The sequence below is a fragment of the Blennius ocellaris genome (genome assembly GCF_963422515.1).
Source record: "Blennius ocellaris genome assembly, chromosome: 8".
Lineage (NCBI taxonomy): Eukaryota > Metazoa > Chordata > Actinopteri > Blenniiformes > Blenniidae > Blennius > Blennius ocellaris.
The window spans coordinates 24296067-24312073 of NC_137657.1; the positions used below are offsets into that span (position 1 = coordinate 24296067).

Sequence of the window (16007 nt, forward strand, 5' to 3'; positions counted from 1 at the left end):
TCACCAACCCCAGGCCTACGCTGCCTTGCTTCCGGTTCCCAGTGACCTCTGACCCGCTCAAACAAGCTCAGTCTGAGCCTAGACAGAGGACTTATTTTTACTTGATTACCCATCAAAATAAGAGTGTGGCAAGTCTTGAAGACGCAGAAAAATGAAATCATCAAATCCTTTCCGTTATTGGAGCGTCTTACTTTGCATCCCAGAGGTATTTTTACATCCAAGTGCAGAGCCTTCAACTGAGGCTCGGGGCTAACAGGTTTATCAGCTCATGAAAAAATATTCCCTTCTGTTTAAAACATCACAGCAGACGGATCAAAACTGCAGTGCAGGGTGGGAATTTGTGTGTGGCCTTTTGAAAATAATAGACAGCCTTGTTGTTCTTACTTTGAGAGCCAGGATCCGCCCACAGAGGGCGACATAGCGACATGAAGCGAGCTTTTCATGTTGGTCGGCTTGATTTAAATCTCATTGCAATCCTGGCACACATTTTATATACATTATGGATTTAAAACTATCTTAAATATATTTAGATTAAAAAAAAAAACTCCCTAAGTGAATGAATTTCGACGCATCGCTGTTCAATTGAAAGCAGAACTGATCACCTCCATTAACACCATGTGTTTCGAGTAAATTCTGACGATTTAAAGCATGAGATGAAGGGTCCGCTGTGTGACAGGCTGCCACAGGGTTTTGTTTGATGAAGTTCACGCTTTCACGCTCAGCCGGCTGTGAGAAGGGGGCGGGGTGACGCGCAGCTGAGCTGACTTCTCCGGGCGACGGACGCGCCTCGCGCAGAAGGACGCAGCACGTCAAGTGGGCAGGTAACGGTTAACTCTCCACAAGTGGCTCAAATATGTTCAACTAAACAAAAGTCGGAGAAAGCAAGCTGGATTTCCTCAGCGCGCGCGCACACACACACGTTGCATTATCGGGAGATTATTTCTTGGCGAGCGGAAGAAGAAATTAAAATTATGTAGGAGGATCTGCGCGTAAAAAAAAAAAAAAAAGGAAGAAGGAAGACTCTAGAAGATTTCTCTGAGGGGCTGATCACCGGAGGGAGGACCGTGCCAAAGTGCGACTCGAGGAGCAGCTTATTCATGCAAATTCATAAAATCATAGGCGTGCCTTTGGGCGATGGAGTCACAGACGGAAAAGCAAACCCCCTCCTGGATCATCTGCGACCTTCAAAGATTGTGATGCGCGGCTCTCGGACGCATTGACAAGCAGCACCGGGACGAATGCAATAAAGGCACAGACAGAGAGAGAGAGGAGAAAGTTTAGAGATCGGTCTCCTGCACGCTTCTGTTGACTGGCTTTACTTCAACTCAGATCCCAGCTCCACTGCTGCTCCACTGCTGCGCCACTGGCTCACCGGATCTCCAACCGACGGCTTTTTACGCGACCTGCCACAATTATTACAATTATCAGCGAGCTGTTTTTTTTTTGATTTTTTTTTTTCCTCTAAAAAACAAGAAAATATAACAACATGTTTATAGTCAATTCGGACGATTTCCAACACCGAGACTGCTGATGCTGAAGAAATAACTTTTAACCATCGTCACAAAATCCGTGCGTAAAGACGCGTCAACGGATCCGACGTGCTTTGAAAAAAGAAAAAAAAAGATATATTGTTTTTTTGAAATTCCTCAGGACTTTTTCTGTCACCATGTCAGAGGACGACAGCAGCTCCACCACCAGCGTTATGTCGGACACAGAAGGCAGCAACGTCAGTGTCCTCAGCTGGGAGCAAGTGCAGAGGCTGGACGCCATCCTGACGGAGACCATCCCGATCCACGGCCGCGGAAACTTCCCTACTTTAGAGATGCAGCCGCGGCAGATCGTCAAAGTGGTGCGGAGTCGGATGGAGGAGAAGCAGATCCACGTGCGGGACGTGCGGTTAAACGGCTCCGCAGCCAGCCACATTCTGCACGGGGATAGCGGACTGGGCTTTAAGGACCTTGACCTCATATTTTGCGCAGATATGAAAGGTGAAAGTGATTTCCAGACTGTGAAGGACATAGTTTTGGACTGCCTCCTGGATTTTTTACCCGACTGTGTGAATAAAGAGAAAATAACCCCGCTAACGTTAAAGGTACTCTCACCCTGCAACCTCTGTTTGTTTGTTTGTTTGTTTGTTGGTTCTGTTGTTTACTTTTAGATATTTGATTAGATTAATTGCATTTCTGCCAATTCGGCTTAACGACCATTACGCACAGCTTAATGTGCAATTAGATTAGTTTAGTGATAGTAAAATGTTGGTTTTCTGTCGTTAAGAGGATTTAGTTAAACCAATTTGAACGGGATCTCAGCTCAACTACATAGGTCTCATATAAGCACCTTGAGCAGTCTTTAATATTGGGGGCAGTAGCATTAATCAATAAGCCTAAGATACACTGCTCATACTGTATGTTTGCATGTAGAAAATATATACAATTTAATTTTGTAATGCAATCTTGAGTGTTGTGTAAGTGTACCTGGTCCTGCAAATGTACTCAGTGTTTCTCTCTCTTTTTGTGCATTACACACGCAAACAGGAAGCCTACGTGCAAAAGATGGTGAAGGTGTGCAACGACTCAGACCGCTGGAGTCTCATCTCCCTGTCTAACAACAGGGGGAAGAATGTGGAGCTGAAGTTCGTGGACTCCCTCCGGCGGCAGTTCGAGTTCAGCGTCGACTCTTTCCAGATCAAACTGGACTCCCTGCTGCTGTTCTACGAGTGCTCGGAGAACCCCATGGCCGAGACCTTCCACCCCACCATCATGGGGGAGAGCGTGTACGGCGACTTCGGCGAGGCCCTCGACCACCTACGCCACAAGATCATCTGCACCCGGAACCCGGAGGAGATCCGAGGCGGTGGTCTCCTGAAGTACTGCCACCTCCTGGTGAGGGGCTTCAGGGCGGCGTCGGAGTCCGAGATGAAGTCCCTGCAGCGATACATGTGCTCACGCTTCTTCATCGACTTCCCCGACATCGGTGAGCAGCAGCGCAAGCTGGAGTCCTACCTGCAGAACCACTTCGTGGGCCTGGAAGACCGCAAGTACGACTACCTGATGACCCTCCACGGGGTGGTCAACGAGAGCACGGTGTGTCTGATGGGCCATGAGAGGCGGCAGACCCTGGGGCTCATCGCCATGCTGGCGGTGCGCGTGCTGGCCGAGCAGAACGTCATCCCCAACGTGGCGAATGTTACATGTTACTACCAACCTGCTCCTTACGTGGCAGATGGCAACTTCAGTAACTACTACATAGCACAGGTACAGCCAGTGTTCGCCTGCCAGCAGCCCGCGTACTCCACCTGGCTGCCGTGTAACTGAGCCAGCCCACATGGAAAGAGGAGGGCGAGAGTGTGTGCTTTCTTTAAACAGGAGTCAGCGGCATACTGGTGTCCTCAGATCCTGCACCCTGCTCAACAGCTGACAGAAAGAAGGAGGCCTCTGTTTAATGTTTTGCATCAAAGCTTCTGTTGGTGTTCATACGTTGAGTATGAAAAGTTAAGAGTTGGCTTTCCACTCCAAGTGTATGCTTCAATGTGAACGTCTCACATTCCTCGGGAGGCCGCCCGACCCCGCCACAAGGCCGACAAGTTTTCGGAAAAGACTAATTTTTGGAAGAAATTTTGGAAACGTAACTGTGTGACGGCCTTGAATGTGAGCGGCGGAACTGTCATGCAGACTGATTGAACCTGTCACAAACTGATTAGCCAGCATGTTCCTGCAGTCGACGGAGGGGCTGCAGCAGAGTCCTGAGGTTGACAGCGACTCCAGCAAAACATTCAGGGCTGTGTGTGTGCGTGTGTGTGTGTGTGTGTGTGTGTGTGTGTGTGTGTGTGCGTGTGTGCGTGTGTGCGTGTGTGTGTGTGTGTGTGTGTCTTCCCACACACACACACACACACAACGTGTATGCAGGGCTTGTAAATCAGCACCCCGGACCAGCTGAACTGAGGCAAGGTGCCGATAACAAACTGACATCTTCGCCTCACGTTTTGAAAATTATTCTGGTTGTTTGCAGACCAAAGATTTTTTTTTTTTTTTTTTTTTTTTTTTGAATCGTTTGTAACTTCAAAACCCGATTTTAACGGGAAGGGTTAAAAAAAAAAAAAAGAAAGAAAAGAAAAGAAAAATCGTGAAAAAAAAAGCTATTGTAATGTTTATTTGTATATGTGAACATAAGTGTGTTTATAAGTGCCTATTGCCTCTCAGCAGGCAGAGAAAAGAATGAGCAGGCCATATGACCCCACTCTGTTTATAGTGAGGCACACAGGACAGCAGCACCCTTGTGAATGTATTTTGTGAAATCATGCACAGTGTTGAAAAAAAAAAAAATAGCACCATGCATTACTGTGGATTTTTCAGCGATGTAGCAGTCACATGTATGATTGGTTTTTTTTTTGGTTTTTTTTCCTTTCCCCAAGGTTCATATATTTTGTGTGCAAGTCCTCTCTTGAGTGGTGTTATATTGTCTCCGATTGATTTTGCTGTTGCAACAGAGGTCAAATTGTCTGTCCATCAATCAAAACTACAAAACAAAATCAGTGTTTCCTCCACATTTTTGTGCAGCGGCGCTTCTTTTTCTCCCCTCATTACTCCGAGAAGTAAATCATAAATATAGATAAGAGACGGAGTTAGGTGAGGCTAACGGAGAGTCCCCCCACATTTCAACACATCCTGTGTGTGTGTGTGTGTGTGTTCATCCTACAGTAGAAGCATATTTGAAGAGACACCTCAGATGATGAGACACTGTTTGCTGTAGCACCCTTGCAGAGAATTCCTCAGCTGCTGCTGAAGGGCTTGAACCTGATCTAAGGGTTTTCTCTCCAGGCACACTGCTCAGACTTCAGGAAAAAAAAAAAAAAAAACCGCAGTGCCAAATAATACGGTGGTCGTCCCCCCCCCGCGTCTAATGAGCACACATGTTGATCTGGATGATTTGATGCTTCGGAGTTCTAAAGAGAAGGAAAGCAGAGAAGAAAAAACAGAGTAAGGAAAATGATTGAGAGCCAGAGGGGGAGAGAGCGAGTCAGTCTGGAGAGATGGGTGCAGCTGGTGATGGGGTATATCTCTGGAGGGCTACTGTGCTTTACTGTATACACGGTCTCCGGCGACATCAGATTTACAAACATGATAGACGGTCCTGCAGCTCAAAGCATTCTGGTGTCATTTGCTGTGTGTGTTTATTTTGTTTTTAAGTTTTGTTTTAATCATTTCATTATCAAGTAAAAGTGGAAAGTGAAGAAAACCACATTCACAGCAGCTCCAGGAGAATCTTTAAGTTGCACCTTATCTTTCATCTGCGAGGCTGCTTTAACAATGCTTTCAAAAAAACAAAACAAAAAAAAAAATTTTGCTTTATTCAATTGTACAGATATATACGATTACGCGCTAGCAGCTTTCACAGCACACTTATATCATTGCGAGCTTTATGAAGGCGGGTAGAAACAAGGGGATCTCCGAGCATGAAGAGGCAGGTTCGGCCCTCAACGTCAACAAGCAGCTCTCGTCCTCTCGTCTCGCACAGCTGCTCCGTACAGTTGTTTTCTTCTCGATGACTCTCACCTCGGTTTGAACTGTGCAGGCAGTGTGTTTCGCCATTTTTATACTCCGTGAAGTCCTCACAGCCGACCAGCTCGCTGCAGATTTAGTGTTCGTGCCTATCGGTTAGAGATTGTGGGTTACTGCATCGTCTTGTACGCGCCGTCTCAGACGTCTGTTCTTCATGCAGTTTTTGTTTTGTTTTTTTTTGCAAATCATGCGTTGGAAATAAAGCAAAAGAGAGAAAAAGATCCTTGTCATGTATATTATATTTTTTATGATTGTTATTTTTATAAATGTATCAGACACCGCAGGTGTTGCGGTGCTGTTGAATCTGTGATCGGGCTTCAAAGGATATGTTCTTGATAGCTTTTTTTGCTATATTATGTTATGTGTCCAATGGGTCAAAAGGTTAAAGATGTTTTCTTCAAATAAAATATCTGAAAACCAGATTTGTAATGTTTCTCATTATTCACCGGAGCCTAAATCAAGTTTACTACCCCGTTTGGTCCAGGCAGCAACCTTCTCAGCCAAGCATGAGAAATTGCTCATTTGTACATTAACTTCAGATTTCTTTCTTTTCTTGTTCTTTTTTTTTTTTTTTCTTTCACAGACGAGTCACAGTGTCTCTTTTCACTGATGTGAGTCATACGTTGGCTCGTTCATTCTGAGAGTGGCCTGCTGGGCCCGACAGGCCCAGCCAGAGACAAACCAGTCCAGAACGGGCCTGCTGCTGCCAGAAAGAGCTGTTGTTGTATGCAGGGGTGGGGGGGGGGGGGGGGGGGGGGGGATTTGCACCCCCTTCCAAAAAAGGGACTTTATTGCTTTTGGAGAGTGAATGTCTTTGCCTGCTCATCAAATTCCCTCCATGACCAGCCCTCTCACAGAAATGCAGCCACGGTGAGCGGTGACCAGAGTCCAACTTTGTTTGTCAGACTGAAATAAAACTCGTCACAACAAAGCCGACGGTCACACGGATCACATGACAAACTGGCCTAGATACTGAGGGATATAGAGAGGGAAACATACAATGAGGAAGAGATCCCCTGCTCGACAGGGTGCTATATATAGCCGATATGATCAGGGCATTATTGCCTTCACTTAAGCGCATTTACGGCTCATTAATCTGAGCAAACAAGGGAAATGATTGGCAGGCGGAGATGAAACAGGGATGCATGTACAGACACATGCCCACAGTAGCATGTTTCTTTTGGGGGTTTTTTCTCCAGTGTTTTTAAAACCCAGCTCCTATTTGGACACAGAAGCTCTGAAGGACAGCAGCTTGATATGACTACCTCCGACTGCTGCGACTCCATTATTATCTTTAGGCGAACTTTGGAAACAGTGACAAGCTTTTATCCCCTATTACTAACCTTGAAATGGCTTTAGGAAGAGCGCTCTTCATGGCTAGTACAGACACGATGAACCATGACTGTGAGCAATAACTCTCTGAGTCTACATGCTGGCAGCTGAGTGCTGTTTACAGCACCCTTGGAAGAAAAAAAAATGCGAAAACACAGTCTTAAATCCTTTTAGATTCATGTCACTGTTGTATCTGTATCTGTTGTATGTAAAATTAAAGGTATTTCTTACTAAAAAATGTCGTTCTGTACAGTCAACCCTCTATGTTATAATTTCAACAGTAGCTTATTTCCACCAGTGGCATGGAGGACAATGCTGTTCCGAGGTGTGATGAATAAATGACAAGCCAAATATGCTATGTTATAAAATAAAATAGATCAAAATCATGAGCAGAAGCATTGCTAAGAAAGTACAAATAGAAAATATTAATCTGAAGACTGGTGAAGAGTGGATACAATAACAAATAATCAATTTAATCTCCCACCCCCTCAGAAAAATAACAAGTTTTAAGTACATTTAATTTGACAAACTGGAAAATTTCCTCTTGAATACCAACAAAAAGAAACAAATTCCAACAATATATGTATAAATGAGCTCATGCCTACAGAGAGGCCATAGCACCAATAATCACCCTCAGTCCTAAAAGGTTATATTTTACACAATTTATGTAAAACGTGATTCCTATATTTCAATAGATATCAGATTAAAATCATGCTAATCGTGTACTGTGAAGATCAATTGTAGCTTCTGCTGTTTCCCTTCAAATTCTGTCACAAAATACATTTGCTTTAAAAGAAGACAAGAGAAATGAATTACTTTTAACATTTACAATAATTTATATTGTAAATAATTTATATATATATATATATATATATTCCCTTCCACAGTGAAATGTTAACATTAATCTTGAAACCAGCTCCTGACGTTGTAATGGCGTTTCTCTTCTCAACCTATTCAGATAAAAAATGACACAGGATTCAGTAAATCACTCATCAGGACTATTCATTGACACTCGTCTCAGTATCTGACAGAAACTGAGGGTGAAGTTGTTATCAGTTGAGGCTAAATATGATCCACGTAAAGCCACAAATCCCTTGAAGTGTGAAGTCAAAGTCACGCAACCTGCCGCCAGCAGCACTATTTATTTGCTGTCAAAATCTTGTGTCTCTCTGCCTTTATTTCAACCGTGACTTTCCTTAATCCTCTCATAAGAGCCCATCTACTTTGTGGTTTGCTCTAAAGAAGTCAGATTGATGTAACGGCGCCAAAGGAGCTAAATCACAGGTCCTTGATTTAAGATGAAATGAAGCGGCCCTCTTAATTGAAGGGGAGGTTAAAGTTTGAAGTGCGTGCTGTGAAAGGCTCCCGCCGTGCTGTAGCGAGCCGGTGGCGAAGCGGGTACAGCAGTGAACGTCTTCATTCTCACCTGTCTACCTTTAAATCAAAGCCTTGTCATTCATCCTCCAATGCTCCTCGTCCCAACTCATCTCTGATGGATTTTCCACTGCACAGACTGGCTTCATGGGGATTTCTCTGCCCCCCCCCCATTTCCCATTTTTTTCTGTGAAGAGCTTTTTCCAGACAAAAAGCATTCACGGAAAAATGAGGAATCTTTTGGAGGGGAGCTTCACCAAACTGGGTCCAGGTTTAGTCTCCAGTCCAGTCCGCTGGTTAAGGAGTGATGGCCGCCGCAGCCAATATATAACACGCTGTTTCAGTTTCCCATGTGGCACGGTCTCCCTGAAAGCGCTTTAATAAGAACATGGCAGAATCATGTTATTCACATCTTCAAAAAGTGTGGAGTAACACTGAGCAGAGGGAACAAGACACGCACACACACACACACATTGGGATTGTGTGGGATAATCAAATTCTGGAGTTGTGAGTTTGTACAAACGGTAGTGAAACATCTATCACGGGACGAATAAAGAGAAACTGAGCTGCAGGTTACAGGCGGCTGGACCTACATCACAGCGCACTAAACCATCATCCGAGTTTGGTCTGCTTCGCCGCTGTCAACACCTCCGAACAACAACCTGCTTGGAGCAAGTCGTCCGTCAGCTCAGACTCACCGCTGGACCTGGACAGACCGGCATGTATGGCTACAATCATCATTCAGTTTTTCCAACCATGCAGTGAATTTTTTTTTTGAGTGACATCGACTCATTAGCAGCCTTGTTTCATCTTTGAAATCTCTTCAGCTGCCTTCTGATTTCTGACCCTGTTAAATCTAATAGTCCTACTGAAATGATAGTCGATCTAACTGTTTATATTATTTACTCGAAAAAAAAGGTTGGTGACGTGTGCAGATCTGAGCTGGTATCATCTCTTTGGAGTTTATAAGCTGATACTTAGCACAGTTAGCTGTTAGCAGGTTTACATTTGGAACCAAACTAAAACATTCTAAAGATTCTGTCTCAAGTGTTTGTAGAGAAAATATCTAAAATGACAGAAATGATCATGCTCTAATTCAAACATGCTGCCCTGAATGAGTCAATGGCAGTAAGAGTTTGCTTCAAAGTCCAGGATACGAGTTGTGAGCTGCAGAACAAATATGAATAAAATTAATTCTTAGAAGTGAATATAATGTAATGTAATGAACATAAAGTTAATTTCCCAAATGGCTGGGCAATCATGAGCAACTAACAGGTATGGTAGTGGCAGAGCATCATAGAACGAACGACGGGGATCCAAATTAGCAAATGATGTGGATTTCGATCGTTTTAGCTGCCTTGGATGGGATATAAACACTCAAGATGATGTCTTTGATTATGTGCTTTTCTATTGGAAAGTGAGGCAAGTGCATGGACAGCCGACGTCATGGCTGTGTGACCACCTGAGACTATTTTAAAGAGAATATCACAACATGGCCGAATTACACCGCCATGGATCCTATAACCAATAGAAAGGCAGTAGGACACAACAATTTTTCAGTTGTCTGTATTTGTGTCAAAAATACACCAATGCTGCACCAAAACAATATCTTACAGATCTATTTTAGTCCGATTCCAAGCTTTTCCATTCAATATCGAATAATATAGCTAATGAGGAAATTTTAGTTGGATTTCAAACTGTGACTCGTTCTTGAAATCTTAAATCAACGTCAGAGAAAGGAATATCGTGCAGTATCATATTCCGTATTTGCTGTTGATGTATCGCGCTGTCACAACATCGACCTGCTCGTCAAGCATGCGTGAGATAAGCTGGGAAAGTTTTCGCAGCAAAAGGCGTCAAACAAAAGGAAATCTAATACATCTCAGCCGCAGCGTTACACTGCTCTGTTGACCCACAATAGACGGGCGCTTACTGGAAACCCAAACGAAACCAGAAACCTAAAGAGACACACAGACAAAAGGGGTCAACACCAGCGGTCAGTGAGAATGGTGACGAGCCGATTGCTGCAGTTTGAAGATTTATCAACTCCTGTGAGTTTAGACCTCGGCTAACGCTGCGGTGGGGAAACAGAGAGTGAATTAAACAAACGGTGATTCATGTACCTGGCTTAAGTGAAGGTGGGAGGGAAAGACTGGGAGCAAGGTGGAAAAGGACTGAAGATTGGAGGAGACATGAGGCTGATCATAAAAGAGGGGCTTGAGAGAGAGAGAGAGAGACAGAGAGAGAGAGAAGGTGAGAGAGTGCAGGGAGGGAAGGTGATCCTCTCGTCTGGGAGATTAGAGTCATTGAGGTTAGCAGGTTTATCTTATATAAGTCTTAGGACAGATGAGTCTCCTCTCTCACAGCGGGGCGAGAGAAAGAGAGAGAGTCCTTTGTTCATCTTATTAAAGCATGTCAGGTAAGTATCATTTTGCACGTTTGATACACAATATACTGTATGTCACATATGTTACCTCTGCTCTGTGCTTTTTCAGCAGATGGTATCTGTGCCACCAATCGGATGAAAAACCAAAAGCTTGTAAAAAAAAATGTGTTTTTGAGTAGATGAGTGAGAGATTGATTGAAGAGTTCAGATTATATCTCTTATTGATGCTGTCATCGATAATCAGCTGAAGGCTGTCACACATTTAAAACACTGTTTTTTCACAACTTACCAGCTAGTTATCAACACTGCTTGGAACTGGTACTGGATGCTCTGCCCGAATTTTACTTTATAATGTTCATAAGCTGCACAATAGCACTTAATTTGCTGCAAATAGGCAAAAGATGGCCATGCAAGAGATGAAAGGAACAAAATCAAAGGTTGGACATTTTGTTCTCTGGACCAATTATCAAGACAGATGAAGATGTCTGGCTCATGAATACAGCAGGGTACAAGGCCAATGAATGATGGGAGGAATTAACATGAAGCATGAGCTAATCTAACGGCTAATTCATTCCGAACATTGAGGGAGGTTTTATACCTGCCATTTTTAGGTCAGCATTGACTTTTTGGAACCGAGTTTGATGCAGCAGGATATTTGTGCAGACGATGCACACAATGGAGGAACCCAGCATTTCAAGTGAAAACACATTGCTTTTGCCTTTTCTTCCCAGAAAAGTATGGGGATTCTATTTGTGCACAGAAATAAAACTTGAGCAAAGAAACATTAAATCTGAGAAAACAAAAATCTATTCTATGCCCCCAAAAATATTTTTTTATCTTTGTAACTACCCACCAACACACACAATCATATTGTTTTCCACTCAGTTTTGTTATTCGCTCTCCTGTAGATCTACGCTCTCGCTCAATTCTGCCTTGTCATTTGCCTCAACAGAGTTTTGTGCTTTGTACTGGACTATGACACTTTGGTGAGTATTTTAATTGTTAAATGTACATAAAGTAAAGCAAAATGGAACGTCATAAATGCTGAAAACTGATGTCGTTTTGTTGTTGGGCCACGAATGGGCACACGGACTTTCATATGGACAGACAACAAAGAGGGATTGCTATTCCGGGTGACTCTCAACTATAAAATGACCAAGTCCCAGGAGAATATGGATGTGGGGAATCATGCCGTGATCATTGTTGTTAATGTCTATCGACTCCTACGTGTGCAGAAGAACTGTTTACTAAAGCCGTTAGAATTTGATGGAGTAAAAGTGTAAAGTGAAGGCACCTGAACTTACCGACTGTATCGTGTGCTCACGCGTTTGAGCTAAAGTCTCAATGCATTGTGGCTTGTAGTGATCAATGTGTTATTGTGGTTGTCACATATACATTCATTGTCCCAATAAATAGGTAGCATGCAGCAACAATGGCGATTAATAGTTAATAATTAATAATAAATCCAGCTGGCAGCGAGGGAGAGACTGAATGTGCCAAATAAAATTTTACAGTTATTACTCTGCAGGTCAGTGTGTTTTCAAGATGAGCTGAACCAAAAGAGCAACAACAGCGGTAATGAGGTGTGTGAATTACAATAAATTTGATACATATTTATAGGCAGCGATGGCTTGATTGCGCACTGTTGCCTTCACGCAACCATTACTCTGTAATGTTTCATGACGATCATGTGCTTCAGGGACATTATTAAGTGTTGTCGGCAGAATTTGACGACAAACACAAACCACTCTCTCAGGTATCAGATGAATGAACAGGCTCATGTGACTCGCAGAGCCTTAATTAAACATGCCTGTTCAATATCAGCAAGACAAGAATTGTGAAACAAAACTGATGGAGTTTATAGAGTGCGAAAACGCGCAGATGGCGGGCAGTTAATCAACTTTCATCTGCAGGAATAAGACCCGCAGATTCTACAGTGTTTTGGCTCGTGGGTAGTTACATTATGGATCTGTACTCATCAAGCAAAAAGTCAATAATTGGACAGCTTGATGTAGAAATGGGGAAAGAAGAGGCTGAAAATACAAAACTTCACCCTTGTGAAATATTTATGCTTTCCAATATTATGCGTACATGTTAAAACCAGGTTGCGATTATTGTTCCTTCGACCAGTCCTGTTTACACGACCATGTTTTTAAGTGAAATTGGAAAACTTTTGCAGCGTTGCAACGGTTTTCAGTCACTGAAAATGCAACTGTTTGAAAACAGCTTCGAAGGTGCAACTTTTGAACACTGCTGCACATGCACACCATGTCTGTAGCAAATATTTCCTCTGTACATGCTGGAGTAGATGGACAATAATCACAATGGCTACATCCAGTATCATGAATCCAAGTCCAGTCCTTGATAGTTTTATAGTTGGGTCACTGTAATAGCAAACCAACTTGGTCGTCTGTCAGCGCGATTGTCTGTGTCCTTGCCATTGTCGATGTTTAAAGTGTATTGTTTTCTGCGCGTGTGTGTGGTTTCATTACATAAAACAACCAACAGCATCAATTCCTGGTCTGACATGTAAACTACATCGTTTTCAGCATGTTGCTGTGTAGATGTGAAACTTCTCTGGAGCGAAAATGCAAAAAATTATGTAATAACAAATTATTAATTACGATAGTTCTCACTACACCACCTTGTGGTGCAAAGAGGTATTACTTTGATAATTTGGAAAGAGCTATTGGGTTTAGTAGCATGATTGTTGTTTTGTCAGATCTTTTTAACAACACATTCTGAACTTTAAGAGCCACAGCCGAATACAATATGGTATGGAGAAGTACATGTGAGGATAGATCTGTAATAAAGTGTGGAAAAAACATCTCAAACCAATAAATGTAAAATGTCTCCTCAAGTTTCAATGTGTTTTTCAGGACATCACATGCTTAATAGTATTGAACTCAATGTTTCTGGTCATGAATCCACAAATGATGTCACCCTCTAAAATAAGCAATGAATCATTAAGTCTGTAATTTATGCATTTAATAGCTATCAGTATGCATTTATATGTGCATCAATCATCAGCCTCAGGACACCACTGGAAGAGAAGACTGTGCAAAAATTGTTGCACTGATCCTTCCAATGATTCATGTCTGCACAAAATGGGTTGACATTCCCACTCGTAAAGCAACAATGCTCGCAAAGCAAAGGGGGGGAAAAAAAGGACTCAAAGCCTTTAGTTTGAACTGAAATGTCTCCTTCTTGTCATGCTCTGCCATGCGATGGTACAGCTGACATATTAAATGTTTGATTTCAGATATTTCCCTTAGTTTCATTTGTCATTATTCTTTCATGGTTTCTGTGGGCACTTAACTTAAAGCTGGGAAAAGTCTTTCTGACTGGCTGTCACGGCTCATCCTGCCTGTTGCTGTGGCTCTTTGACCCCGACTCTGTAACTGTCTTTCCCCAAAAACAGATGACATCCTTGGCTCTAATGCAGCCCACCGCTGCTTTGAATGTAACAGCTGCTCCGCATGAAAATGCATTCTTCAGCCCACTAATAGCTGCTTTAAATCTGCATAGCTGTAGACTTGACTGCATCCTCCCGAAATACGGAGATAAAACACATGATGCTGGCCGTAAAGCATGCGGGTGATCTGAAAGATATTTTGGGATTTGTCACCAGAGCTGCTGGCACATTTCCTGTTTAGTTCCCTGCGAAATACAGACATTTCATGATCATTTCTGCTATCAACCTTAAAATAGGTTTCCAGGGAAAGGGTACAGCTGAATGGGATCTGAGCAATTTGAAGTGCATATAAAACCAGCCCAATATAACAAACATTACCTCTTCTGGGTAAACCACTATATTTTTCTCTCAGAGACAAATGAAACCATTTAGACTGGCTCAGCAGTTGCTGAGGTAATAGGACCCAGATGGTGGAGCTGATATAAAAACCAGGTAATTTCATACAAGGGCACTGTGAAAGAACGAGACATTTCTCGTTTGAATTGGAGTAGCCCGATCCAGACCCTCCACGCTTCCGTGACACCAAACTGAGATAAGACTATCCTGTATCTCCCTGATGAGAGGATCCTCATAAGCTTCCATCATTTCTTTAAAAAGAAATTTCATTACTTTCCAATTAAATCCAGTCGGTGGGAGGTGAATCTTGTGGGGCGGAGAAAAACGTAGAAAACTCATCAGCAAAGAGAGATTGATTTTCTTTTCAGAGCCACACGGTGCGTCGAGATAGATGGAGTGTTGATTTGATTATTATTTCTATATTCCATTTCAGCACACAGGTGAACCACAATTTTAGAACATAAGCATACGACCTGTCTGATAAGTACACAGGGTGGGAGTTTGTGGAGAAAAGTATCCACCATCACTAAAGCAGATAGATCCAAGGCCTGGAGGTCTTTGAGCAGGTCCTCGTCCAGCTTAGATTTTCTTTGTGTTTTTTAAATTTTTAAATTTGGTTAATTGGTGGTGGTATTGATACGGTCATTTTTGTTTACAACATGTTGCCATGTTGAATAGTGCTCTATCTCAGAATCACTCACTGTACATGTCACAGACCTGCATCCTCTGTCCACTGTCACTGAAGTGCATTTAGCTTACCATTCATCTAAATATCTTTTAGTTAATGGTTTCCTCATCCCACAATTCAAAAACTTGCAAATTAAATCAATTGCTTAGTTACTTAACAATATCACTCCTCAGAGCAGCATCGGGCATCCACAAAAATACGCCACTCCGAATGATGTTGAGCTAATAGGGGCGATCTTATGCCACTGTCACATGTACCGCATGTCTTCATGATCCCGAGAGCTTTGGTAGCTGTAATATAGTCCTCTTGGGCAGCGTGAGCTCAGATATTCAGTTACAGATACATCCAGAGAAAATACACCCCGTTAGTCGGTGACTCTGTAATTGCCTGTAGATGCTATTGTATGTGTGTCGTCGTGCCTCTCTGTGTGTGTTGGCCTGGTGATGGACTGGTGATGTGTCCAGGATGAATCAGTCAACGGGGATTGACTCCAGCGCAATGCAGTCTGACAAAAATCAATAGATGGATGGAAATGTAAAGAGAATACATTTTTAACCAGCTGTCTATTTGTCAAGGTCTAAAAGTTTGAGTGAAAGTGAAAACATGAGGTGAGACGTCACGTGCCCCCGTCTCCAGTCGGTGGGAGATTCCACAAATTTGACCTGCGTGAAAAACTTATAGGAAAAGACTTTTTTCAGTTCAAAATAAACATGAGAACCAAATTGCACAAAGGCGAACCAAAAAGCTTACTGGAACAAAGCGATCTGGACAAATAAATCAGAGAAAAGAGCCGTTTGGCCACAGTAACATCCAGCATGTTCGGCGCAAACCAAAGACAGCTTGTTGTGAAGGAAAACC

The 16007-nt window shown here is 42.8% G+C and overlaps 1 protein-coding gene across 1 annotated transcript; it reads left to right on the forward strand.

Annotated features, from left to right (window-relative positions):
- The first annotated feature begins 808 nt into the window (after window positions 1–808).
- tent5aa (terminal nucleotidyltransferase 5Aa) lies at window positions 809–5978 on the forward strand. Its single transcript, XM_080500786.1, has 2 exons — window positions 809–2092; window positions 2535–5978. The coding sequence occupies exons 1-2, from the start codon at window positions 1667–1669 to the stop codon at window positions 3312–3314; spliced, it is 1206 nt and encodes a 401-aa protein (XP_080356912.1). The 5' UTR covers window positions 809–1666; the 3' UTR covers window positions 3315–5978.
- The last annotated feature ends 10029 nt before the right edge of the window (window positions 5979–16007 follow it).

Bases quoted from the DNA above. Each gene is read 5' to 3' on its own strand.
- tent5aa (XM_080500786.1), top strand. From the start codon at position 1,667: ATGTCAGAGGACGACAGCAGCTCCACCACCAGCGTTATGTCGGACACA. The intron at 2,093-2,534 runs GTACTCTCACCC...ACACGCAAACAG, and splicing joins TAACCCCGCTAACGTTAAAG to GAAGCCTACGTGCAAAAGAT.